This window comes from Lineus longissimus, chromosome 9 (genome assembly GCF_910592395.1).
Source record: "Lineus longissimus chromosome 9, tnLinLong1.2, whole genome shotgun sequence".
Classification (NCBI taxonomy): Eukaryota; Metazoa; Nemertea; class Pilidiophora; order Heteronemertea; family Lineidae; genus Lineus; species Lineus longissimus.
Window position 1 is genome coordinate 13,377,371 of NC_088316.1, and position 26,993 is coordinate 13,404,363.

Genomic DNA, 26,993 nt, shown 5'->3' on the forward strand with positions numbered 1-26,993 from the left:
ACTTTTTGATGAGACACATTCTTCTACCAACCCTTAGAAGCGCCTATTTATCCTCATCAGTCACTTGGTATCAAATCAAGGTCATTGTGACGACGATGACGCAAACCTGGATATTTCAAGATGGCCGACCATGTAGCCATCTTAGAATGCAAAGCGCATGCATTGCCAATATGCAAACGATGAGGTAGTTTTTGCATGTACAGGTCACAGAGTCCAGCCAACACGTCACTATGTTTTCACCTGCATGGAACTAGTTCAGGGAACTGTTTAACCAGCTGTGTTCACGCTGGTTTCCACTAGAATACAGCAATATCCTCATGGACTGTACTCTCTATTATACAGTCAGATTGCTGTAGTACACTCTTGTTTACGTGGGAGCTTTAGACGTATCGATCGTGTCATCATACCTGGAGAGAATGACCGATTAGATGAGCTGAAATATTTGCTCATTCATCCTTGTGCTGGTACCATTTATCTGTTCATGGTTCGTGCAAAAACTGTATCTTACACTAATGCACATGTGACGTCAGATGTAGATCATGACGGAGTACCAACAGCAGTGTATGACCGGTTATACACTGCTGTGGCCTATGAATCTGACTGAGCGCCGGCCCCAACGAATGGCCCGGCGTACAGCCATCGCCACCGCACACCCACCGACTCCTACCGAAATTTGGAACTGCAAGGACTGAAGAGGTTCAAAAACAACAAAGCGCTTCGCCCTCCCCCAAACCGTGCTCGCGTAATCAAATGAGGAACATTACGCAACATTACGACTGCAGCCAAGCAAAAGACTGCACTTAAGTCTGTCTAAACTACCATATGGTCACGTTTTGGCACATTAGGTTGTCTCCTTTCTGCACTATCACCGCGAAAAACAAACCACATTTCTGCAGGTTATATGAGCTCGAAGGATTAAGGAGAGCCTCACGGCACTTCCTGTCGCAGCAAGGACAATAAATATTGCAATAAGCGAGAAACTGGACTGAAATCCGGCAAACCTACCATATGGAAAGGCTTTCGTGTCGTGTCGAAAGCGCTTATGGAACATATCATGCGGACAGCAGCTGTGTCTCAAAGGAACTGAAATGTCCCTGTCTTCAATACCAGGGCAGCCCTTCGCTACGTTTCTTTCACTTTAACAGGCATGGGTGCCCATTTTCCGATCATTAGAATGATATACTCACCGCCAAGTTCCAATTAATAAGTAATGTGGTAGCGATGTGTCCATTTGACCCGTTTTATTATCAATTTCCACGCTTATCACGAAGTATACACAAATGATTGAACGATGAGGAATAGTGTCTATATGCAGACACGACCAGCATCAATTTACTGCTGGTTGTTATGAGATGGGAGAGTGGTATATCTGGGCTCCAATTATTAATTGCCAATACTGAATGACACGTTATGGAAACAACATGCCTACTCCTTTTGAGGTGAATCCTGGCCTGCCATTTATTTTGCACTACCATAATGTTGAAGGAGACTGGTTGCACCTATTCTAAAAGCATACCTTTTTATTACGCCAAAGTAAAGAGTGAGGGGGGCCATTTCCCATGCCCACCCGCACTCCTCCTTGCCCACTAAATATGACGACACGCCAATGATGAAACCGACTGAAGACAATATTCATCCCGTGGATGTGCAATTGTCTTCGGATCGAGTGAACTACATGTAAAATAGAGCGTGTTATGTGATTTATACAAATCGAAATATATTTGAAGATGCACATAAACTTTACTGCTGCATGGTTGCGAGAGAAAACCTCATTTCATGGAGTGCGACGGCGAAGGCTGCGGGTCTTTACTGTAAGCTGCGGACTAATGTCAGATTCCTGCGAGCGCCACGAAAATGTATCGGACGAAACATGCACAATCACAAAATCCGACAATTCTATTGACACGTTTCATTAATCCATATGTTTATACTAGATATTTCATGGGACCAGTTGCTAGACCACTGGCCAGTGCAACATCATTCAACCACCAACCCAGCAACATTTTATATTATTTCCATGTATCAATGTTGTAACCTAGGTTACCACTGCGAGTGGCGATCTCACGATTTTGTCAGACTCGGAAAAATGGTACGACTAGGGTACATCACAGAGAGATGTTCATTTAGACGCGCTTACCATACCCTGCCCATAGTTCGCGGCTAGAGACAAGACACTTTGAAGCAAATATGAGGTGCCCAACGTTAAAGCGTATATACACCGGGAATTGCATTGGTGTTCCCCCATTCGCAATCGTCAAAGAGGTAGCTGTGAATCTCCTCAGTCGTCGTTGTAGTTTTAATCAATTAGTTTTTAATTGTAGGTGTGTCGGTCCAGCTTCCGATGCGCAGTATTTTCGAGCACATCACGGAATAGTATCCCATCTCACTGACTACACACAAGCGACACAGATAAATTGCAATTAAATGTTAAAGTGAAATGTCATTTATGCGCAGACATTTCGCAAAATGCGCAAAAAACCTTCACCTGATGAAAGAATACTCACTCAATGCGTCCGCTTCACCTGCTCAAGCCCGTCGCCTTGCGCTACTGGTTCCGCGGGCCCGTACTCCGGACCAACTGTTGCGCGCACAAATTGTTTCAGTTTATCAAAGCATGATCGTGCATTTCGATAAGAGCGAATTCACACAACTAGTATATGATTGTCATCACTCTACCATATGGCTCTTCCCACGTTCTATCTTTCCTCTTCAGCGGAACATGGCAGTATGATAAATTTGCCAGCAGCGCAAGCTTTTTCTACGGGGGGCGCGCGTGTCACGTGGATGTGACGTCGTAATTGGCATCATCTGTTGCGCGTGCCGATGTCCATTCATGCCCATCGGTCGTTATGTAACTGCAGACAGGAGGCAATCCCCGGAGTATCGTATCACTCGTTGTTAGAGAAAGAATTGAAGCGAAAACCGACGGTTTTTTTAAATTTCATAAGCCGATTACTCAGTTCATTTTATAAATTGGCGCTCAGGACCGATATCTCATAAAATGGACATATCTCAGCTTAATACAAAACCTTGATGAGGATGCGAATTATAGTTTTGGTGCTATTTAATTTTTAAAGTGTATTCTGTATATTTTGACACCTAGTACTATGATAACCAGACTGTAGCCAGCTTATTTGAAAACCACGGCTATCTTAATTCAAAAGTGTGTCATGTTTATTTTGACACCTAGTACTATCATAACGCGAATATAGAATAAAGCATTATCATCCAGTAGAGTGTATAAATAAACATATGGATGTGAGATTTAGATTGACTCCTGTGATCACAATGCCTGTCTATGTCCCATAAACGTATTCTACATGTTAACATATTATAGATTAAAATCACTAAGTGAAACAGCTGAATATATTTTCATGGCAAGCCAATACGATAGTGGTAGCATACTGGAATTTTATCACGGTTGTAGAATGAGAGTGAAATGAAATCTGGCTGGCAAGCAGAGAGCGAAATCTATTAAATCTAACAATCATTAATCGGTTACGAAACCCTCTTTTACCAGTTGGCTATATTTTCTTAAGGCTTTGGCAGTATTTTGAAGTGCCTGTCCTGGTTGTGACTTTGTCTAAGATAGGACCTTCTTGGTTGTGACAGTTCCTCAGAGCCGGTGTCTCACACACGTCCAGCTTCCAAAGGCACCGCCTTTAAAATGACCTTTCCGGCCAAAGTGTCTTTGAATGGTTCCTACTTCCGCCTCTGAATATTTGATAAAGAAATGTCTTCCCATTATTCAATAATTCCGAAATTTCATTTCGGTAATTTTCCTTTAGAGTCTGTTGATGTCCTAAACAGGGTATACTCCCTTCTAATAACAATGTAACATCAAATACTTCATTAAGGGTTCGAAAAAAAGGAGATGTACTTCCCGGGATGTACAGGCCTTCCAATAGTTTTCGTTTAGGCCTATCATACCCGCATACGTGCATATGTATTCACTTGATTTCTAGTTTATATCTAATACAGCAGGCACGATAATTGGCACTTCACCACTGGACTTGATGCCCTCCTTCACAGCTGCTGTAACTCCACATAATGAGGTGAAGGGCCTCCATCATCATCTGTCTGCTATACACAATCTATGGGTGCATTGTCACATCTGGTATTTCGATCTGTTAATTAGGACCAAGTCATACTGCAATGATGTGGGAACGCTCCCACTAACAAGCGGACCTACACCAATCAAGGATTGGTTTAATGAAGGCATAGGCCCTACAGGCAGTTTGATAAACATAACTTGTACAAAATGTATTGAACAAAGGGCCAAAACAACCCTTAAAACGCATTGGATCGGATAAAGTATTACACCATGGCCGGTGTAGAAGTTTGAATTGTCCTTGAATAGCATGTCCGGGGGACAAAAGATTCTATTATGCGCTTACATATGTCAGCTGTTGACGGTTAAGGCCTCGATAGAACCACATATCATAATCCGTCAGAATAATACAATAGGCCCGGTAATAAAACGAAACAGTCATTCCATTGTGTCGAATTCTTCCTGAAAACAACCGACACCAATTATATATGAAAGGGCAGTTTCCTCCAGGGAATACAAGCTCTTTCTCCTTCAATACCCTCAAGAGACACCAGCCTCTAATACGAAATGGAAATTAGAGAAACCGTCCTGAAGACAGCCATCTTGAATATATGCATGAGAGGGTAGTCTCCTCCTGGGAATACAAGGGCTCCAGATATGTAACTGTCTCAACAGGGTGGTCCAGTATTATTATCCCTCACACAATGGATACACAATAGAATTCTATTGTCCAAAGGAAAATAATTCTGGGCCACCCTGTATTACGGTTTGAGACCGGGGAAGGCGTCTTGAAGACAACTGTCACCACAGGACAGTCTCCTCCGTAGAATGCAAGGACTCGTCTCCTCTATTTGAATACTATCAAAAGACACTGATCTCCAATAAACTTCCTAAAGACAACCATCTCCAAAATATGGAAGGACAGTCTGCTCCACGAAATGCAAGGACTCGTCTCGTCCATGAATACTATGAGAACACATTGAGAACACTACCCAGGGACAACCGTGAAGCCGTCTTGATGACAACCATCTCCTATATATGAGAGGACAGTATGGTCAAGGGAATGCAAAGACTCCAGATGAGAACGTTTCCTAGAGATAATTGTCTCTATTACAACTCGGGACTTGGGGCGCCGTCATGAAGACATCCACCTCCTATATATGACAGGGCAGCTTCCTCAAGGGATTGCAAGGACTACAGTTGAAAACATCACCCAGAGGTAACTATCCTTATTACGGCCTCGGGTCCGGGGCGGCTGTCCTGAGGACAACCGTCGCCGCTATATGGTAGGACAGTCTCCTCTGGCGAATGCAAGGTCTCCTCTCATCCAATTGAAAACACCAACTAGACAACAATTGTCTCCAATGTGACTTTGGACCGGAGGGGGCGTCTTAAAGACAACAGCCTCCAATGTATGAGAGGACAGACTCCACCAGGAAAGGCAAAAACTTGAGAATACGACCGAGAGACACCCACCTCCTGTAAAAGTTGGAGTCAAATGGCAGCCGTCCTGAAGAAAACGCAAGGAAGGACTCGTCTCCACGAGAGAACACTACCTAGAAACAACTTGAGGACTGAAGACAACCTTCTCAAATTTATAGTAGGGCAGTCTCCTCCATTATAGGCAAGGATGGGGGAAGCCTTCCTGAAAACAACAACCGTCTCCAAAACATGAGAACAGTCTCCTCCACCGAATGCAAGACATGCAATACCTGTCTTCTCCAGTCAATAGTACAACCGAGAAATACCCTACGTCTACAGTACGACTTTGGGGCTTCGGAAGCCTTTAGGGAGACAAACACTGTCTCAATACCACTTGGAAACCAGGGAAGTCTGCCGGAAGACAGTCGTCTCGGATATATACGAGAGGATAGTCTGTTCCACAAAGGACTCAACTCCACCAATAGAAAATAATACCAAGAGAAATCCTTCTTCAATACTCCTTTGGGACTGGGGAAGCCTTGTTGAATACAACCGTCTCCAATACACGTACCTTGTATATCAAAGTATCTCCTCGAGAATACTGCCAAGTGACATCTTCTCCAGCAATACAACTTGGGGACGGAGGAGGCCGTCTTAAAGATGACCGTCCGCAATACACTAGAAGACGACTTCTCCAGGAACGGCAACTGGACAACCGTCTCAAATATATGGTAGAACAGTCTCCTCCAGGAATGCAAGGACTAGTCTCCTCGAATTGAGAACACTGTCCAGAGACATCTCTCTCCAATACGATCGACTTGGAGACAAGGGAAGTCGTCAAGAAGACGACCGTCTCAAATACATGAGAAAACAGTCTCCTCCAGTGAACGCAATGACTTCAGTTGCGAATACTACCCGGAGGCAACTGTCGCCAAAACGGCTTGGAAATTTACACAGCCTTACTGAAGACGGCCGTCTCCGTTTTACGATAGGTCAGTTTCTTACAGGGAATGCAGACTCGTTTCCTTCAATCGAGAGCACTGCCTTCTAATATAATGCATCCTTTGATATACGTGTACAACATACATGTATCGGAGACCTGGTGTCTTCAGGAATGCTTCCCAAGTCCCAAAGCTGTGTCGGAGAAGGGCGTATTAGTAGGACCTAGTAGTCTTTATTGGAGGAGACGAATCCTTACATTTCGTGGAGCAGACTGTCCTCCCATGTATCTGAGACGGTTGTCTTCAGGAAGAATTCCCTGGTCCCCGATTATCATCCGGAGTCTTTGCAAACCCTGGAGGAGACTGTCTTCTCATGTTAGAAGTGTTTAAGGCTTCTCAAGCCCCCATGTCGTAGTCGAGACGACGGATATTCCGAGGTTGTATTGTGAATTGGCGAAGACAGCCGTTTGCATTCGCTGGAGGAGACTGTCTTCGCATACTGAAGACGATTGTCTTCAGGAAGGCATCCCCTGTCCTCTTATCGCATTGGGACAGATGTCCCTCGTCCTTGCTTTATCTGGAGGAGGCTGTTCTCCCATTAATTCGTGACGATTGTCTTCAGAAATGCTTGCCCAGTCCACAAGTCATAATGGACACGGATGCCTCCGGCAGTACTTTCAACTGAAGGAGACGAGTCCCACGTCCATGCCATCCGTGAAGGAAACTACCCATTCATCTATTCGAGACGATTGTCTTCAGGAAGACTGGCTGCACCAGTCCCAAATGAAAGTCGTTTTGGGAAGGATGTGTCTTGGAAGTCCTTGAATTCCCTGTATTCTCACATATTGGAGACGGTTGTCTCCAGTAAGGCTTCCCCTCTCTCCGAGTCGCATTGGAGACGGATGTCTCAATTAGAGGGGACAGACGAGTCTTTGCCTTCCCTGGAGGAGGCTGTCACCTCATATTTTGGAAGAGTTTGTCTCCCTGAAGGCTTTCCAAGTCTCATAGTGGAGACCACGTGTGTTTCTAGGCTGTATTCTCAATTGGAGAAGACAGGTCTTTGCATTCGCTGGAGGAGACTGTCCTCATATATCGGAGACGGTCGTCTCGAGGGAATGCGCGCTTCCACTGTCCTCCTGAGACAGATGAGACGGTTGTCCTCAGGAAGGCTATCCCTGTCGCCAGGTCGTATTGGAGACAGTTGCAACTATCGAGGTGCCGAGGCTTTGCACTCCATGGAGGAGATTGTCCTCTTACATAGTGGAAGTGGTTGGCATGAGGAAGGCTTCCCTCAGAGTGGAGACAACATATCTTTCCAGGTTGTACTCCTCATTGGAGAAGAGAGGTGTTTGGCATTCCCTTGAGGAGACCGATTTTTCTGGGTAGTTTTATTCCCTGGAGACTGTCCTCTCATATATTGACAGATGTCTTCAGGAACGCTTCCCCGTTCAAAGGCTTATTGGACACAGATATCCTATAGCCAGGTACACAAGCTACCTCAGTTGAGCTACCTTGGGAAGGGTACTTTTAGTAGGGTATTTGAGCCTGTCTTCAAGAGTACAGCGAGATAGCTCTACCAAAGGCTGAATGGCCCTTATGTTAGCCTTCACGAAAATGTTTGTCCGTTTTTTTACCATTGAACTGGTAAATTGACAGCAAATCAAATCACCATTGTGAATATTGAAGAGTCCTTGCATTCCTCGAAGAAGACTGTTCTCTCATATAACATTAGAGAAATATTAGACATCTATTTACAAGCATAAAGTGTCAATGCTTTATTTCTATCAGGTGGGTGGAATATTCAAGTTACAAACTACGGTAAAGTGATGCAAAAATTCAATACAGAGTATGGACGGATTCAATAATTCAGACAAAATAGGTCTTTAAGTTCTTGTGATATCATGGACAGCACATTTGGCAGGAATATGTCAAATTAGTAAAATGATTCTGAAAATGTGTTTTCTGTCAATGGTTGGATTAAACTACAGGATTATAAAACATGAATACACTTTTTTGTAAAAGTTACCAATTGCAAATACAATAGAACGTCTCTTTTAGGGACACCCTTGGATCTGACTGTCCCTAACAGGGAGATGCCCTGCTTAGAGGTCTTATTGGATAGATGTGACCAATTGTGGCCCACAATCATTTATCCAAATGGAGAGGGGGTTATGCCAAGAGAAGTTCCACTGTATCCCTTCATACCAACGGTGACTGGAATATTGTAATGATGGAATTATTTGGCGGCGTTTACAATGTATGCCTTCCAGTTAAGTGGTGATACGTGTAGAATAGTCTCCCATCAAATTCATTGGCTTTTGATATCATACATTAGCCAAGACTTTCATGGGTCAATCTTCTGAAGAGCAAGAACTAACAATTCATAAAGAATTCCAGACGGTTATCATCAATTCACAATTTCATTAGAGGATTCTTCTTTTTCCAAAACAACTTTAAAGAAATCTGTAGCTTCTCAAACCGGAAATCACTCAAATTAAAGCACATCATATTTGTAAATCAAGTTACTCCCACAATACCTAATACCAGTAAACTGATTTTAGGTTCATCATTTAAAGTCATATTAGCCAAATAAGGCTTAGAGGCTTTCGTTTTCACAGCGGTACAGCAGCCTACTGGTGTTTGAGGAAGAGAGCGGCCCCGCACTGCAACCACTGGCTCATGTTCCCTCCACACGGAACGTCCATCTTGGCGACGATGTGATCCCGCTCGGCGCTGTAGTACAACGGCAGGGAGATGGTCTCCTCATGTCCATAGGGGTCGCCAGCATCCTAGAACAAGACAGAAGACATTCTTAGCAAAAGTAAACAGTGATATTCTTTTGCATTCACTCTATACAACTACGCAACATATAGATGTGCCATTGCAGCCAGGGAGCAAATGTTCACACGAAACTACTTGTGCTCACTTTTCTCATTAACTGGGTCGGTTGCTTACCCAGGCATATGCACCAAGTAGAACATGTCAAAGATTGAAGTCTAATTGATTATGAGTCAGACTCCTTACTTTTCGACCACGCCCTCCCCCAAATTTAAAATGTGTCTCGAAGTATACTGAATATAAGAAATACGTCTCTTGCCCAGCAGAGAATACCGCCTGGCACAGACCTCTTGATCAGCCATGGTGAGGTGTTAGTGAGTTAGGCAATAGACTTATTCATTCCCAATAGAGCAACAACAAAAATCTCATACCTTTGGAATGAAAGCCACTGCACAAGTAGGAATAGCAGAGACGGTCGGTGAATCGCGCTGGTTCTCCGACAGGCGACTCCCGTCAAAGGAACATCCCTCCAGCTGCAATCCCCCGACCTTGATCTGGAGCCGGGCACCCTGGATACTGCCCTTCCAGCTGCAGGCAAACTTGAGACTGTCCATTGACAACTGCATCATCCTGAAACAAATGGAAACAATGCGCTCATTAAGCCATTATCGAAATACTTGTACTGGTATTTAGAATTTGATTCACACTTTAACTCCAGTTGTGGATGGGTAGATGAGATGCACCCAAGACCTGCATTATCTTTTCCCCAGGATGATTCAGTAGGCCCATAGCATCAGAGCATCAGCACCCAACAACAAGCTTCAAAAACTATCTCATACCTTGCCGCCTGCTGCCTCAGAGCATTCAGGAACGTGTCAGGGTGGAACAGCTCAGAGAGGTCCAGGGTGTCGGAGAGAAGAGTGTTGTTCTCTGCCTTGTCTACCCAGGTCTGGAGTGCCATGGCTCGGGCGACCAAGGAGCGAAGGAACTGCATGGGGTCTTCGGGGCCATCCCACTGGCTCAGCCAACTGATAGGAGTCTATGGAAGATAAAACGGAAAACTGTTACTTTCTATCATACTGATCTGAAAATCAGCAATTCGCAGCAGTTTGACTTTTTTCCGAATTGGCACTTTGCATTTTAATGGTCTTCAGGTTTTTAAGTCAAGTTTCCCTATCAGAGTGCCAACATTAGCTCAGAACCAGCCATAACTTGGCACAAGTGACACTCCTTGCTCTCTCATTCCTATCTCTAATAGCAGCCACTTCGTTATGTACCTGGCTGGTCACTGACAAACCAGCCACTTGAGAACTGGTTACCAATGGGTCTCTAAAATTCAACCTTCCACGAAGGCTGATGCCTAAATCCAGACAGCTACCGTGATCAATACTGTAGTCACTGGTGTAACCAACTCATCATCAAGAGAGTATATTTCGTCCTCTTGAAGAAACAGGCAAGATCTACCCACCTCTTGGTTCAGAAGAGCTGCAGCCAGATGCTGGACATCGGTTGTCAGCAACTGAGTTCCTCGGATGACCTTACTGAGAGCGGCGAGGCAATGGTGGACATTCTGGACCAGCTTGACGGCATTGAAACGCTCCAGTTGGATGAAGGAGAGCACGGGACTTGAGCCACTACCCTCCTCGACCGGCGGGTTGATCTTCATCTGTATCAGCTGAGAGCCCTGGAAGACAAAACAAAAGTTCTCATGAGATGTAGATTTGAACTGTGCAGTCATAGCACTAAATCAAATGGAACAGTTCTCAAATTGAAATCGCCGTAGTATTTTATCGTCCTTCAACCAAGATCCTTTCTATGTTTCTATGCAACATAAACATTATCTATTCCGACAGACAAACTGACTTCGGCAACTTTTCTCAGCAGCAGGCCTTAAAGTGATACTATGATGTGATTTACAACTTTGCGGAAATACGTCCGTTTTTAATTGTTGATCACAAATGTAAAGCTCAAATTTTCCATTTTTGATTAGATTTATTATAAAATCGCTGAATGTAAACCACCGCGACCGCGAAAATATTCATGTTGTGACGTCATCAACGAAAACGGCATCGAAGCGAGCCATCCGGGCGGGATTAAACCGTCAATTTCTAGAAAATGTGCATTTCGATTCGAAAACCTTACCGATTTATGAGAAAGTGACGTAGTCATTTGTCAAAAACAGCTAAAACATTATATGGTGAAATTTGACATGAGTTACCCTTTAAAACGTTGTGGATAACCCTGATATTGTCTCTTTTCACCCACCTGGTTTAGTTTCTTCCACAGATTGAGGATCGGGCCCAACTCGATCGACCAGACTTCCTTGTCGAACTTGTTGGCCTTGGCATCAGCCCTCTGGATGATCTTCAGCTGCGAGATGACAGAGTTGCTCACGATTCTCTGGGAGGAGCGCTCAATATTCTCCGGCAAACCGAAGTAGGACGGCTTGTCGAATTCTGGGAGAACTTCCACAGCGTCTAAGAAATCCTGATGATAACAATGATGAAATGGGATAAGCAGGGCAGTGCCACCAAGAGGCTAATCTAAAATGATCTCGCGACTTTTGCATTCAAAGGTTTGGTATTCAGAATGGGGAACTGACAGCATTATTTTACCATAACCATCTCATTTTTTCTGCTTTTGAGTCTGAATTCTTCACTTGTAAATATTGAATTAGAGCTGTGTACAAACTGAGATGAGCTACAATTCACATTTTGTGTTGTCTTGCAATATTTCAACGATCTTACCCTGAAGTGTGTTGACGTCGGTAATTTGATCGGTCCCATCCTCTTTGTTCCTCTGGCCTGGCTGGACAGAACTGTCGGATCAAAGAACTGTTTGAGGTACGACACCATCACCCGCATGTCGAACGGGTTGTCAACGCGGCCGCCGTAGATAGCAGACTCAAATAAGCCGTGGACGAATTGCCATTGTACTTCATTCTTCCCTGGAAAAGATGAGGCAATAATGTGATTTCGCTTGGTAGAACATTTTCCCAGTGTGGCTTCCTCAACAAGGTGCTTTGACAAGTCTTTAACCTGCAGAAGGTATGAGGTGTGAGGATACCAAAAACCTGATGGAGCCTTCTTCAAAATATATTCACTCAAATGTTCAGCCACTGCCAAAGCAACCCCCTTAGATAATGACACAAATCACAACTTCTTCCGAGGTCAGCCCATCAGCAGATATGACTGTCCTCTGAAAGACTCCCTTATGAAACTATTTCCTCTACAACTACAACATTCTGTAGATTCCAGATTTTACCTCCCTTGCCCAACCTCCATTTCTGATAAAACGGATTAATACTCAATAATAAAGCCACCTTATAATTAAATTTCTCCTCAATGAAAAAATAATGAAAGAACTTTCATCATTACAAAATACTGATACAGAAAAAAATTTGTCTTTTTTACCTTCATTGCATGATACTGTAAAATCTACCCACCTGATCATTAAATTTCTAATTAAAAAAATTTAGTTATCTTTCAAATTACGGGTTATTAATGGAGAAAAAAATATTGCTCTTGTCTACATTAAAATTAAAAGGGCCTTAACCAACTATCCTGTAAGCAAGAGTTATTTGAGCGCATTTATATACAGGTCCTGATGGAATACTATAAAATATGCTGAAATGTATATGCAGCAATGAGAAATGTACAGGAACTGACCTTTCTGAAAGCAGATTCATTTCAATGCAAGGGGAGATATTTTATTTTCAATTCATGAGGGAAATATTTCTAGCAGATGTCATATGGTTTTGCCTGGTAAGTAATTACTTACAGTACACTGAGATGAGACTGGTCAATAAAAAAAAATTGGAAATTTCGACTAATTCAGATTTTTATCAAAAGTCTGTTGGTACAAGGTTTTAATCATATACATATACAAACATGACAAATACAATCAAATATCTTCTTTTCTATTTTCTTCTTCATTTTCATGCCATGTCTGCCCTTATTTCCATCAACAGACTTGCTTTTTATTATCACATCCATTCATGTATATCACACCAATAATTCTCAATGCACACTGCACACAGCTAGAAAATTTTGTAATATCGTTGCATCATTGGCCGCAGAGGGATATGTCTGTGGCTTTTTACTGGGACATTAAAATGATACTTTAGATTTCAAAATCAGCCAGCCTCATCTCAAAGCACTGCATGTCTGTCCTCTACAGCGGGATATACTGGATGCTAAACTGATCAAATGGAACATGCACTTACACGTTTGCTTGCACTCAGCTGCAAAATTTCCATCAAACTTTCACGCACGGTTGAATTTTACAATAAAACCCGAGTCACAGATATTCTAGGGAATAGATTATGCATTTAGCCAGGTGCACCTGCTGGACCATCAAATCTATGACACGAGAATCGACCAGCTGCACCCAGTGGACCCATCGATGTCTTTGTACATGATTTACAAGGTACACACAGTTCTGTACAGCTTCATATGACACGTAGTAGTCCATTCATCCACCCCTACACAGCGGCAAACTTGGTGTCATTTGTATACAGCACCACCCACAACTTTAACAGACCCTTTTTTATAATTTGTTGACAAAACTCCTTTACCTGCTTTGGCGCACAACCTGTCAATGATGTCAGCTCCGGCGCGGAGATCCGCGAATGAAAACTCGTAGAACTTGGTCCAGCCTTGCGGTATGAAGTTCCTACGTTCTTGACAGACGGCATGGAACCAGGCAAGGGCGAACAGGGCCTGTGATCGCACCACGTTACCGCTCTTGCTGATGAATTCTGGGGACCAGGAGTCGTATGTTCTCGCCAGGTTCTTCTTGATTCCCGGCGGGGCCTGGAAGAAATAATCAGTTTTGTTTGATGGTGGGGGCAAGTCAGAAGAAGGGGAAAAATAGGATTCTATTGACTTTTGAATACTGAATTGAAATAACTGTGGTAGGCCAAAGGGCCTATGCTGATTTTCATAAAGACATGTATCAACATGTCGCAAAACTCAGACAAAATTTACGTCACATCTCCATCACAACTGGGTTCCAGCAACAAATGTTTATGTGATGCATTTTGCATCACCCTGTAGCATAGCACTCGGATTAATGACCAATCCAAGAGCTGATTGATCTTTACCTCGTATGTGATCTTCAAACTTGTCTGCAGCAGAATCGTTGGGAATTTGGGATGACTCTCGGCCGTGAGCCAAAGGCGGAAATCAGGATTTGGCTCCAGGCTGTTCAACTCCTGAAAATTACCAAGCGAGATTAGCTGTCATGCACCAATGCTGGCCAAAGAGAAAAGATGAAGGGGTTGACCCAGAACAACCTGGGGAAGACTTACAGAAAATGAAATGATATACCTAGGACTCATGTGGAATGACCGACAGAAGAATTTTTGGGAATATTTCTTTATGGCAATAAGCATTTGTCAGGGCACAGATGCTCAACTGGAGTTATCAGTAACATTGGTGTACAATGCTATTTTATATGAAATTAACTGACAGATATAATGCTTAGTTGAGCTTTCGCTGGCATTTGTCTCTAATGCCAATTCAGCAACCGGGCCCTCTTTTTTTAGAATACATGTATGTTATCAGCACTTTTTTGCATATTTGAACAATATCAGCTACTAAAAGTGAAATTTACAACCATAGTGTATGTGAACTTTTAATTCAAATATTGAACAGTCAATTGCAATGCACAAATTTTAATTTATACAAGATAGATGAATACATCGATTTTTAATCTACTTTGAATGCAGCAGTAGATTACAATCTTCCCTCAAAGAGTTAAAACTACTATCATACAGTTCATTATCTCTGCGATCATGAAACTCTCACAAACAATTCAAAACCGAACGAAAAACTCATCACAACCGTCCATCACATAATCTACATGCGAATTAATTCAATGCTTTGCCTGTTGATTCAGGTTGAAAGGCAAGTCAACAACAAAAATGATTATCATCACCACACTGACACCTTTAGCTGCAGTATACCAACTGTTCTCCGGTGGTCTGACAATAATACAATGGAACCTCCCTTAGCGGACACCTCTCTTTTAAGGACAACCTCTCTATTAAGGACACTAGTTTTGGTACCAAATTGGTTCTTTGTTTCCATTCAATTCGACCTCGCTAATCAGGACACCTCTCTATTAAGGACAGCACTTATCAGTCGTGAGTGTGTCCTCAATAGAGAGGTTCTACTGTACAAGCAAATTTACTCCATGGTCCAGGTTATTGTACACGTTGTATTCTTTCCAGATGAAATCACGTTCAACTGGATATTCATAAACATGTGAGCAGATTTTACCAATGGGACAGCTGTAGCAACATCCAATATTAGCTTAGGATTTTGATCATATTTTCAATCAGATGCAATCAGTGAGACTGGTGGAAATTAACCCTTTAGTTTTACAGACTAGAGTAACATTGAGGAAAATTTTAGAAAAGTGTCGATTTTACCAAAAAATAGAATTGACAAAAAATAGAAAAGGTACCATCAAGAGTGATGGTATCCTATGTAAGCAAATTCTAGACACGGATATCGTCCCAAAAGAAACGGATCGTCCAAATCTGCTACATGACCCTTATTGATAGAAGTTCCCCATCTGCACTTCTGACAGTACATTTTCGGTCATGATCCCTTCTGATAATTTTCACACCACTTCTGTTTCCATCTTACATTTAGATCCCCCAAATCAAAAACCACAAGCACCCCAAGGTTCAGGAGTTTAAAGTTTTCAAACCATTTCCATCTTACATTTAGATCCCCCAACCCAAAACAGCAAGCACCCCAAGATTCAGGAGTATAAAGTTTTCAAACCATTTCCATCTTACATTTAGATCTCCAAACCCAAAACCACAAGCACCCCAAGATTCAGGAGTATGAAGTTTTCAAACCATTTCCATCTTACATTTAGATCCCCAACCCAAAACAGCAAGCACCCCAAGATTCAGGAGTTTAAAGTTTTCAAACCATTTCCATCTTACATTTAGATCCCCCAACCCAAAACAGCAAGCACCCCAAGGTTCAGGAGTTTAAAGTTTTCAAACCATTTCCATCTTACATTTAGATCCCCAACCCAAAACAGCAAGCACCCCAAGATTCAGGAGTTTAAAGTTTTCAAACCATTTCCATCTTACATTTAGATCCCCCCAACCCAAAACAGCAGGCACCCCAAGATTCAGGAGTATAAAGTTTTCAAACCATTTCCATCTTACATTTAGATCCCCCAACCCAAAACAGCAGGCACCCCAAGATTCAGGAGTATAAAGTTTTCAAACCATTTCCATCTTACATTTAGATCCCCAACCCAAAACAGCAAGCACCCCAAGATTCAGGAGCATAAAGTTTTGTACCTTCTCAAGCTGCGGTAACCAAGCCGTCACCAGATGGAGATTCTTCAAACACAACCAGTCACCATTGCGGGCGCAATCCTTCAGCAAGTTCATCGCGATGTCTGCCTGGCCTTGACCCATGGCCACCTGGTGGTAGCGCTCCATACCGATCACCTCTTCCGCCAACTCCTGGAGTTCTTGGGATGGATCGGCACCGGGGGAGATGACGATGAGGATTGGCTCTGCGGCGACCGTCTCACTCTTGTAGAGGCGGCGCAGATTGAGGGGCGGTGGTGAGAGTTCTTTCATGCCTGAAGAGACAGAGAGATATGATTGTTTTGTCGTCATGAAACAAGTAACTTCCGCAAGTGAATATGCCAAGCTGCCATTTGGCTAACAACAGTGCAGACTCGGAAGAGAAAGAGACTGTCTGAAACGTACTTAGCCCTCGACAAGCAAACAGTCCCATGGCACTCTGCAGCCTGTCCGGCCTGACCGTCTGAACCACCAGGACTTGCTGGAACAGGGAGATCCTCTTGGCCACGCTGGAGGGGAAGTCCTGTTCACACGTGCTAGACCTGGAGAATGCCACCCATAGATCTTGGTCCTGGAAGTCTAACTGGCTGTAAAGGTTCGGAAAGGTTGACTGAAAAATACAACAGAAATTTTGCCATTAAAACATGACTGAAAACTAAGTTCGAAAGGCTACCAAATACATAACAAAAACACTCAGGGAACTTGACAGAACATGCTCTTTTCCAAATCTCACCCCAGGTAAGGTTTGTCGGGATTATACCTGAATATGTGGAGCAATCATGAAGATCAAGATCGAGATGGTAGTAATCGGGTGTCGCGTGAGACAAGGCCAGATTATGCTAACGTTCTCTACAAGTGTTCATCACAGTTTGATTTCTGTCTTTTGCAATCATGGTCCCGATCCAACAAATAAAGAATTTAAGTCAAATCGCTACTTACCTTGAACATCGCCACAGCCATGGCCCTTTCCTGGTCAATCCAACTCGGTAACTCACGGCTCAGTTTCTGGGCATCATGTTTGACATCGGAGACGATCACTCCAGTGAAGTACTCCCACTCCTACAAAACAAGAACATCGAAATGATATTTTGAAATCAGAAAATTTGAGGGGTGGCATGGTCAAGGTTTCAACGCCCTCTCACACCTTGTCGTCTGCTTGAACGGCCACGAAGACAATAGCTGGAAGCCATCTTGCGAATCCATGCTATACATCCGTGGTTCTATATTAGCAGTTCTAGTCAATCTATCAAGTTATTCGAATCACACTAACATAAACTGTTCTCCTCCACACGAAACTGGCCATGGAACTTACGTTTTCTTGGAACAAGTCCCGGTACATGCCATGGACCATATGCAGGGAGTACATGAGCCTGTCGGCCTTGAAGAGGGACCTACACACATACTCGTACACCAAGTTCTGTTGGGTCATGTTCAGGCTTTTGATACGCACGTCCGGGCTCGGATCATCCTGGAGAAAAAAACGTACAAAGTTTAGCGCCAGATTTTCTGCTATTTGTATTGTAAGGGAAGTTGTGATGCTGAAATATTCTAAACTTTGTGATAATTTTTTATGTTGAGGGTGGATTAGTTTAGGGAAAATAAGCTATTCGATCGAAAAGGTGTTTTTGATGACTCAAAATATTAAAGTTCATGTCGACATCATTTCAAATTAGAGGGAAGGCAAATAAGTTTTTAGAACAAATGTGGGTCTGGTTGTGACAACATCAATTGGAACAGCGAAAGTATCACAAGTTATAAGTGTAAGCAAGGGCAAATATGGTACCTAAAATATAAGGGGAACAACAACTTTACTTCACTCTTTACAGGGTTTCCGCCAGGATAAAATTTGAGGGGAGCAAAAAAAAATTTTTTTTTTCTTAAAAAGGGTACATGACCTCTCTGAGACGTTTTTTGGTCCTAAAACCGCTATAATTGGCTCCCAAATGCTCTTATTTTACATATCAAATCATGGAAATTACTCATTTGACAGTAAAACAAACTTTAGTGCTCAAAATTAAGGGGGGATATCCCCCTTGAAATATTTTGGGGGGGGGATGAATCCCTCAGGCGGAAACCCTGCTTTAACTTAATCATCAATTTTAATTGAAGAAAGTCTCCGAATAGAACTTTAGAAGTGTTGTTTTTTCAGATTTAAAAGCTTGGAGGTTTTGAATCTCACTACAGGGAATATTTTAGCATGCAGACACTGTAACCGGACACCAAAGAGGATGAGAAGGATGACAGGACAGAACAGAGGAACAGATTATACATGACCTGGACAATTCTAAGTGTTAACAGAATTCAATGATATAAACGAGTACAGAAGAACCTCTCTTAGCAGACACCTTATAGCAGGACACCCATTGAAGGGCACTGGTTTTGGTGCCAGGACGGTCGTTTCATATCAATTCGACCTCTGTAATCAAGACACCCCTATATTAAGAACAGCATTTGCCAGTCCCAGGTGTCTTTGATAATAGAGAGGTCCTACTATACATAATTAGCATGCATCATTGACACATTACACAGTTTAGTATAACTATTTGTGTGAGTAACATGAAACGAAAATGCTTTCACAATCCAATAAATAACACGTCATCAATAAAAATTGAAGAAAAAACAGTGTGAAACTTTTATGAATTAGCTATTTAACTTCTCAATTTTTTTGTACACAGAGCTAAATCAGTCAATAACAGAAAAATATTGAATCCATGAATGATATTTTCAAAGTACAGGAAGTTATGTACATATTTTTCAAGTGCCTATAATCTAAAGCCAGACCAGTTTGATATAGCAAGCAATCACACTAGTCTGGCCTAGACAATGCTGAGAGAGAGGACATACAGGGTGGTCCAAAGGAAATTCCCAAAGCTAACTGATAAACCGTCACCAATGGGAAATTTAAACGGGGGTTATCTATGCAGGCATTACGATGAAAAGTTTCACATTATGTTAGGATAAGGTGAGGAAAAACTTGTGAGGGAAAGGCTTGTCAGTCAATATTGTACACGACCCAATATATTGATGGCACAATATCTGGCTATTTAGAGTTAAAGGGTAACTCTTGTCAAATTTCACCATATAATGTTTTAGCTGTTTTTGACAAATGACTACGTCACTATCTCATAAATCAGTAAGGTTTTCGAATCAAAATGCACATTTTCTAGAAATTGATGGTTTAATCCCGCCTGGACGGCTCGCTTCGATGCCGTTTTCGTTGATGACGTCACAACATGAACATTTTCGCGGTCGCGTTGGTTTACATTCAGCGATTTTATAACAAATATAATCAAAAATGGAAAATTTGAGCTTTACATTTGTGATCAACAATTAAAAACGGACGTATTTTCGGAAAGTTGTAAATCACATCATAGTATCACTTTAATTACATCAAAACATCATGACATAAAAATTTGTATGAAATTTGAAGTCATTCACACTTGCATTAACCTTGTGACAAAATGTATCAGGAAACACAACCAGCAATAGCCTCGTTATGACTGACAGTTACACGATTGGTTAATAAGACTTTAAACATAAGAACGTAGAAATCTGACATCCCAGGTTCGTAGAAACTGACAACAGTGGAACCTCCCTTAGCGGACACCTCTGTAATCAGGACAACCTCTCCATTAGGGATGGTGACAGTAGTCCCCATGCCCCATTTCTATACAATCAACCTCAGTAATCAGGACTCCTCCCTGATATGTCCTTTATAGAGAGGTTCTCCTGTACACATTTCGTACACCAGTTTCTTAGTAAACCTGAGATGATCTGCAATTATGAGACAAGAGACTGGAACCTGGTAAAAGCTATTTAAAAGTTGCCCTTAACCCTTACCGCTCTTGTAACCTGGAGGAAAATAAACCAAACAATTCTTTTACCATAAACTTGATGACTCAGCGTAAAATAGAAGAAAAAAAATCAATCTACACCTCCCTTGCATCCACTGACAACTTTATTTTTAATTTGAACAAAAGTTTTTCAAACATGCACTCATAAAACAATGACTGGAGCCACGTCTACCAAATTTGAATGAATATTTTACAAACAGACACTCATAAATAACAACTGGAATAATACTTCATCGAAAGTAAGTCATGCCAAATCCTTACCATGTATTCCTGTTAAGAAAATGTATTTGTGAGTGAACATGATTTGAAAAGTGAGTGGAACTATTTTCTGTTACTCAGAAAAGCCATTAACAGAGATTAGTAAGAGACCCTCCAGGTACTTTTTCAAACTGGAGTACCCTGGTGTTAGTCTCCCTTAAGTTGGACGTCCTTGTGTGAGTGACAACTGAGTGTAACTGTCCTTATTCGAACAAGTTTCTACAAGGCTTGCCAATACTTATAAGAAGTGCAGAGATTCTCCTCTTTCTCTTCGAATGAGATATTGCCAAGTGTTCTCCACTTACCTGTTGAGCTCCTAGCGCCCTCTGGAAAAGCCTGAGGAAGGAGGCGAGACTGAATCGATACATGTTGTTCAGCTTGGACAAGTCGCTGATTACAAAGAACAGTTTGCTGCCATTCTGTGCAAGCGGGAGGTAGGCTCCTCGTTCCTGGAAGAATGATAAAAGACAATATTTCAAAAACTCTGAACATTTTCTTTCAAATTTCATTGGCTTATGACCTCATGACAGGCCACACAGACAATGAACATTTGTTTGGCTTACTGAGTTATACTGTGTGATCTTTACCTCTTGTGCAATGCATGTGCCCTTTTGACTGGGATTATAAAGAAAGAACATGCTCATTCCATTGCCAGGCCACAAGGTAACGAACCCACAAGTCCACCAGTCCACAAGAGAGCAGTCCATGGACACACAGCCAAGGAACCTTTACCAATGATAACAGCACAAACATGGTCAGTATCTCCCAACGCACTGACCTGATCAAGCGAGGCCTGCAGCCTCGTGGACTCCGTCAGTGACTCGGAGATTGTGATGCTGCTGGTCTTAGTCTTGTTGAGCGATTCGATCAACTCCTTGTTATCCAGGATGTTGCCCCTCGCGCCGGCCAGCTCCTCGAGGAGGGATTCCTCCAACTTGGCCAGCTGGATCTTGAGATCTTCCTCCGACTTGAGCAGTTCGGTCTTCCTGACCTCCAGCTCGGGTTTCTCATGTTGGATGGTGTTGGCTAGCAGCTGGAATAGCAAGAGTTCTGGATTTAGACAAGCTACATATAGCTAAGAGACAAACATAAACAGTCAGCAGGTCAGCTGGGCTATTTTGAAGAGGACAACAGATACCTCCTTCTCCCCCGAATATCTAAAATTCACCTTGAGGAACCGATTACAAAGCAACAAATATATACCTGGCCAGTCAGACCAGCTCTGGTAGTTGTGAAGTTGACTTCAGTGATGACAGACTTGGCATCCGGTGGAATCTCCGGTGAAGGGTTCCTCGTGCAGAGAAACAGCCTGAAGTCCTCATTGTAATCTATAGCCTTGTCGCCAATCTGCACCACAAACCTAAAACAGAAAACAACGAAGTGTAGAAATCAACTCACAACTAGATTTGCACATTCCTGTAGAACCTTGTTATTTTCTTACTCAATTAGAATTTGTAATACCCAAATAACATGAGCGACCCGAATACCATGAGCGACCAGAGCTGTGTTGAATGTCGTTATCATGCCAAAACGTCAGGACTCAATTGCACTCAGATGTCAACAGATAACGCGAATGGGGTTACTTTCTTGATCACAGAAGTTTCTGGTTTTTACACGACATGATGTTAACTCAAAATTTTCAGCAGACGATTCATCTCTGGCCCCAAAGTAATTCTCAATAACGAGGATAACCTGATGAAGCGAAATTAAAAGACAAACCTCGGGCCTTGAGAAGTCAGATCGCCTCGCAGCAGCGGATACAAGATCGGCTCCACACCATCCATCTCCTGAATGATCAAGGTCTTGCCAAATCTGACGGCCAGCTCAAGCGCGGTGGTGAAGTTTCCATCTTGTTGGTTGATGACCTCCAGGCGGTTCTCCTTAAGGTGGGTCTTTAACCACTCGGTGGCCCGGGAGGAGGGGTCGACCAGGAACGGACGCAGGCAACTCTGCAGGTGGAATAATTCACAGTTATTAGAGTTTTTGATTCTACAGTACAGTAGTGGCTCAGGTCTCTGACTAGTGGTCATAAGTCCCTGGTTCGATCCCCACTGTGGGTTTAAGACTCTAGACAGGTCTCTCTACCTCACATGCCTTACTCCATCCAACCAGGTATCATTCGGAAATGCTCAGGTTGCAGAAATGATTGTGGAGCTCTTCAGAGTTGTACATGTGCTGGATATTTCGGGATAGACTGGGGTAAAAGTATAAAGTTGGATGATAACCTCTACCATTCTTGATATTAAACTACAAACCCAAAACTTCAACTTTTTTTAGATATGAACAGGTTAAGCAGGATCAGCGAATTCTATTTGCAATGCTAGACGTCATTCATTGATTTTGTAATTGAATGACTGATTGCTCCTGACAATCTTAATCATAATCTATTATGGTGATGATTCTTACTGGTATAAGGTTCAAAAGGGATGATAAAATGAGAAGTTGTGCACATTTTGGGGAATTTCAAACGTGCCAAGAAAGACATCTTGAATCAAACACATTGCAACATGTGGCAAAATCTGCATCACAAATTTCGCATTGTCACACTACTGCACCGTCTGCTAACTAAAACCAAAAATATACACTGCTCTTTCTCAAGAATTTAAAGCAGGAGGCAATTGTGCTGGAATACGGTGCAAGAAGCAGTGTATACAAATCAATTTTCAAGGCCAACTTACACCAAAAACACAAAATGGTGTCAGAAATATGATGGTGCAGAAGGATGTTCCAAGGAAGTAGTAAGTAGAGCGCCAAACAAACAAGCAATTTTAATCGCTGCGACTTGCGACGTAGCCACAACAACTTGACAATTGTGGTTGGAATCCAATTGTGGTTGGAATCCAATTGATACCGATTGGTTTATTTGCAAACCTCCTCGTGTTGTCATGCCACGGTCCCAGGTTGCGGAAACAAAAGTTGCTTGTTTGTGCGGGGCTTGGAGGCCCTCTAGGATGCTTTACATGTAATGGAATTGAACATCTGATGATATCAATTTCTCAGGGAGGCTAGCCTAACAGCACACTGTAGTCAACAACAACTGGGATTGGATTTAAATAGTCAGGAATACATGTAGGAAATAAAATCAGAATATTCTTGAGCTGAAAAAAAATTTGTGGTTGGGAAATGTTATAGGATAAACAGGAGACAGTACTTCCTTATCAATCAAGAAATTAAAAGAAAATTGTTAACAGTAAGTTACTTTTTCACCACTGTAAAAAAAATTAACTGTATATTTTATTTTAATTTCACCACTGCACACAGAATAGGGAAAAGGACAGAATTATATAATTTTAGAAACCATTAGAAAGTTTGATGTGAAAAAGGTTTTGAAAGTGAGGTAGTCCACTGAATGTCTGTGATATGTGTAACTGAGATAGGATCTTATTCAGGGGTGTAAACAAAATTAAATCAGGTTAAAACTCGGGTTTATTTCAAAGTTTGCTGCCACTTCTTGTCGGCAATGTGTAGACCATGACCTGAGAGGGGTGTAAGTCACAGTGTCCAATCGAGGGCAAATTATTTTATCGGTACGCAATATCGCTCATGCTAAACTAATTTCAGTTGTCGCATTTGCAGTTAATCTAGTAAAGGGGTGAGGGGTGAGTTTGAATACGCAATCACACCTGCTGTCTGCCTGAACAACTGCAAAAGTAATCAACACGCTTAGTTATGCATGAGTGAAACCCTGGAAGAACGAAATAATTTTGTCTTCGATTGGAGACCGTGTAAGTGATAGAACTGAAAGGATTTTAGGCAACATCTGGGTGTCAGTGACAGTTTGTTCTTACCCCTGGCGGAATATCATTGATCTGGAAACCAGCACATGGAAATGTTGAGAATAATAACACAGGGTGAGAACATACACGATCATGCAACGACGAGGTGGAACTTTTGTAAATCCTGTAGTTGGCGCCATGGGTCAGGTACCTCACCAAGGCCCGTACGAATATTATAACAACAACACCAAAAGCTAATGACGTTGTTTCATCCACGCCAATTTCAAACGACGTCAAGCAGGACACCTTATACCAATTTACAAATTATGCCATCAAATACCACTATTTCAATATTTTGCCCTCCAAGTCAACCTCGAGAATTCAAGATCAAGCAAAAGAGGAAAGGCAATATTTCATGTTGGTACAATCTAAAATCTTTCACAACAAACCGGCAATACAACACGTTAAATGTATTTTTATTTCATGCGCTGACTTTACTGTACATAGCTATTTTATGCAGTGTGAAATACAGGGTTGTCGCCAAGGATTACCCGGTGTGCTAGATAGCGATATAGCTGGGTACGGACCACAAGAGCACCCAGGGTACGATCTAAATGGTAGGCCTGGGGAACCCCCCAAAATGTTTTTGATTAGATGCTCCGAGATGATATACATGTGACAAATAAAAAGTGGTTCTGGAAGCATATTTTCTATACAGGTGCACTTTCTAAACATATGCGTTCCTACAGCCGGCTAATAGATTAGCATTTAGCCAGGTTTTTTACTCGGTGCCCAGCTGTTAGCGACAACCCTTGAAGTGACACCTAAGTGGCGCATGCAGATATCGTATTCGAATGGTCCTTTACTTGATGCTAGAAGAAAAGTCAGCATAATAATGATTATTCTTGTTTTTTATGGACAGTGACGTGATGAATTTTACGGTGAAACAGAGTTGCTTTTTTTTAATGAGAAAACCTTTTGGTGTAGATTTTTTCAATCGATTTTCAAGGCAGATGGTCTAATGCCAACTGTTATTTGCTGTAGAAAACCTCCCATGGTCCACCCCTAAGCAGTTTAGTGGTCTCATGGAACTTACTTTTGAGTACCACGTGTATTTAGATTTACTTACCCGGTACATTTTGTATGAAATTTGCTTTTGTTAAGGTGAAAAAAAGACGATAATTCTGACAAGTCTCATAAACTCACCTGAAGAATCACTAGAGCATTCTCCATCGACAGGTCATCAGACGGCAGGCCCTCCGACTTCCAAATCAGCTGCTCGCTCTCCGTGCTCAGGAAGCGGCGCAGATCAAAGCCCTGCACCCCCGTGGTCTCCATCCAGCTCTTCAAGCAGTTACGCCTCACGTCTTCGGGGGCTGCCGATAGGTACGTGATGAAAGCTGCGGCCAGCAGGGCACGCATTGGAAGCTCTTTCAGTTCACTTGTCAACTCACCAACCTACGAGAAAACGAATTCAAGACTTGTAAAATGTGTTCCCAGAGAATGGGTTCTTCCCAATGGGGGGGGGTCACATGCGCCTGTAGTACTATAATGCATTGCACTTCATGCACTACAAGGACTTCCCTGCGTGGCAAATGGTATTGCTCATTTAGTGCTACCCCATGTTTAGAACAGAGAATAGTGGCCTTGGCTTAGAATTTAGCTCATTGGCACATGATGAAACCACTCTCCACCCCCGTTACCAGAATGAGATTTCTTAGCTTATCCACTGCACCTCTGCTACCAGACAAAATAATGATGTAAGCAATTTTGTATTAATTATGGGCTTAAATTTAATTCGGAAAAGCCCTAAATAAACTACTCTGTTTCCAATGTGCAACACAGGAGGAAACCTGAGGCACCCAACTCCACCAAAAGTTTATGGTTTCAACTGACCTGTCCACTCCATCTCTGGTACTCTCCATCCAGTTTCCCGACCAGGCTCTCCGCAGACACAATGGTCTCTTGGGCCTTGTCTAACTCGATCTTCAGCTTGGCTGCCTCTGTGGTGAACTTCTCGAACCTGTCTCGAAGTCCGGCCACCTTTCTGTCCACCTCGTCGAGTGCTTTTCCAAGCTTCTCCATTCTTGCCTCAGCTTTTGCAAGATTCCTGGGAAGAAAGGTAAGAAAGTTTTTATCAAAGTTAAAGTTAGCATTTGCAATCTGATATGAACGACAGAAGAGGTTATCATCTGATTTCACACTTTAACTGGGTCTATCCTTAAACCTTTCAGAGGAACTTTGATGAGCTGGTCAAACAACCTGAGCAAGAGAGCAAAACAAAAGAATGAGCACTAACTGAAACTGATTTTAACCTTTAAGCACTTACACATAAGTAGTATAGGTCTATACTGGAGCTCAGTTTTTAAATGAAATCTTGATCGGATTATCAGTTTTAACTCCTCTGCACACATTAGCGTGGAGTGACCGGAGAAGAGGCTACATTTTGTATTTACTTTTTGAGCTGGGCTTGTTCAGTCTCGAGGGGCTCGATCTTCTCCAGAACGTAGGAGTACTGGACATTGGCCTTGACCCAGGCAGCGAGGGGAGCAGCAGCAACAGACGCACGTTTGGCAACCTGGGGAAAGAACAAGAGTTATAACATGGAACAGGATTAGGAAGTTT

General features: G+C 42.4%; 1 protein-coding gene across 1 annotated transcript in view; it reads right to left on the reverse strand.

Annotated features, from left to right (window-relative positions):
- Nucleotides 1–8,180: 8,180 nt before the first annotated feature.
- The window catches only part of LOC135494164 (cytoplasmic dynein 2 heavy chain 1-like), a 43,193-nt gene continuing 24,380 nt past the window's right edge, over nucleotides 8,181–26,993 (reverse strand). Inside the window, exons 47-66 of the mRNA XM_064782003.1 lie at nucleotides 26,825–26,946; nucleotides 26,265–26,478; nucleotides 25,575–25,826; nucleotides 22,372–22,601; nucleotides 21,856–22,012; nucleotides 21,431–21,685; nucleotides 20,958–21,101; nucleotides 17,853–18,008; nucleotides 17,480–17,599; nucleotides 16,946–17,150; nucleotides 16,526–16,815; nucleotides 14,297–14,407; nucleotides 13,769–14,006; nucleotides 13,418–13,435; nucleotides 11,940–12,139; nucleotides 11,458–11,679; nucleotides 10,661–10,876; nucleotides 10,032–10,231; nucleotides 9,624–9,822; nucleotides 8,181–9,203 (exon numbers count right to left, since the gene is read on the reverse strand). Of these exons, the coding sequence (XP_064638073.1) occupies nucleotides 9,045–9,203; nucleotides 9,624–9,822; nucleotides 10,032–10,231; nucleotides 10,661–10,876; nucleotides 11,458–11,679; nucleotides 11,940–12,139; nucleotides 13,418–13,435; nucleotides 13,769–14,006; nucleotides 14,297–14,407; nucleotides 16,526–16,815; nucleotides 16,946–17,150; nucleotides 17,480–17,599; nucleotides 17,853–18,008; nucleotides 20,958–21,101; nucleotides 21,431–21,685; nucleotides 21,856–22,012; nucleotides 22,372–22,601; nucleotides 25,575–25,826; nucleotides 26,265–26,478; nucleotides 26,825–26,946 (3,708 nt within the window). The 3' untranslated portion in view covers nucleotides 8,181–9,044. The remainder of the gene's footprint in view (nucleotides 9,204–9,623; nucleotides 9,823–10,031; nucleotides 10,232–10,660; nucleotides 10,877–11,457; nucleotides 11,680–11,939; nucleotides 12,140–13,417; nucleotides 13,436–13,768; nucleotides 14,007–14,296; nucleotides 14,408–16,525; nucleotides 16,816–16,945; nucleotides 17,151–17,479; nucleotides 17,600–17,852; nucleotides 18,009–20,957; nucleotides 21,102–21,430; nucleotides 21,686–21,855; nucleotides 22,013–22,371; nucleotides 22,602–25,574; nucleotides 25,827–26,264; nucleotides 26,479–26,824; nucleotides 26,947–26,993) is intronic.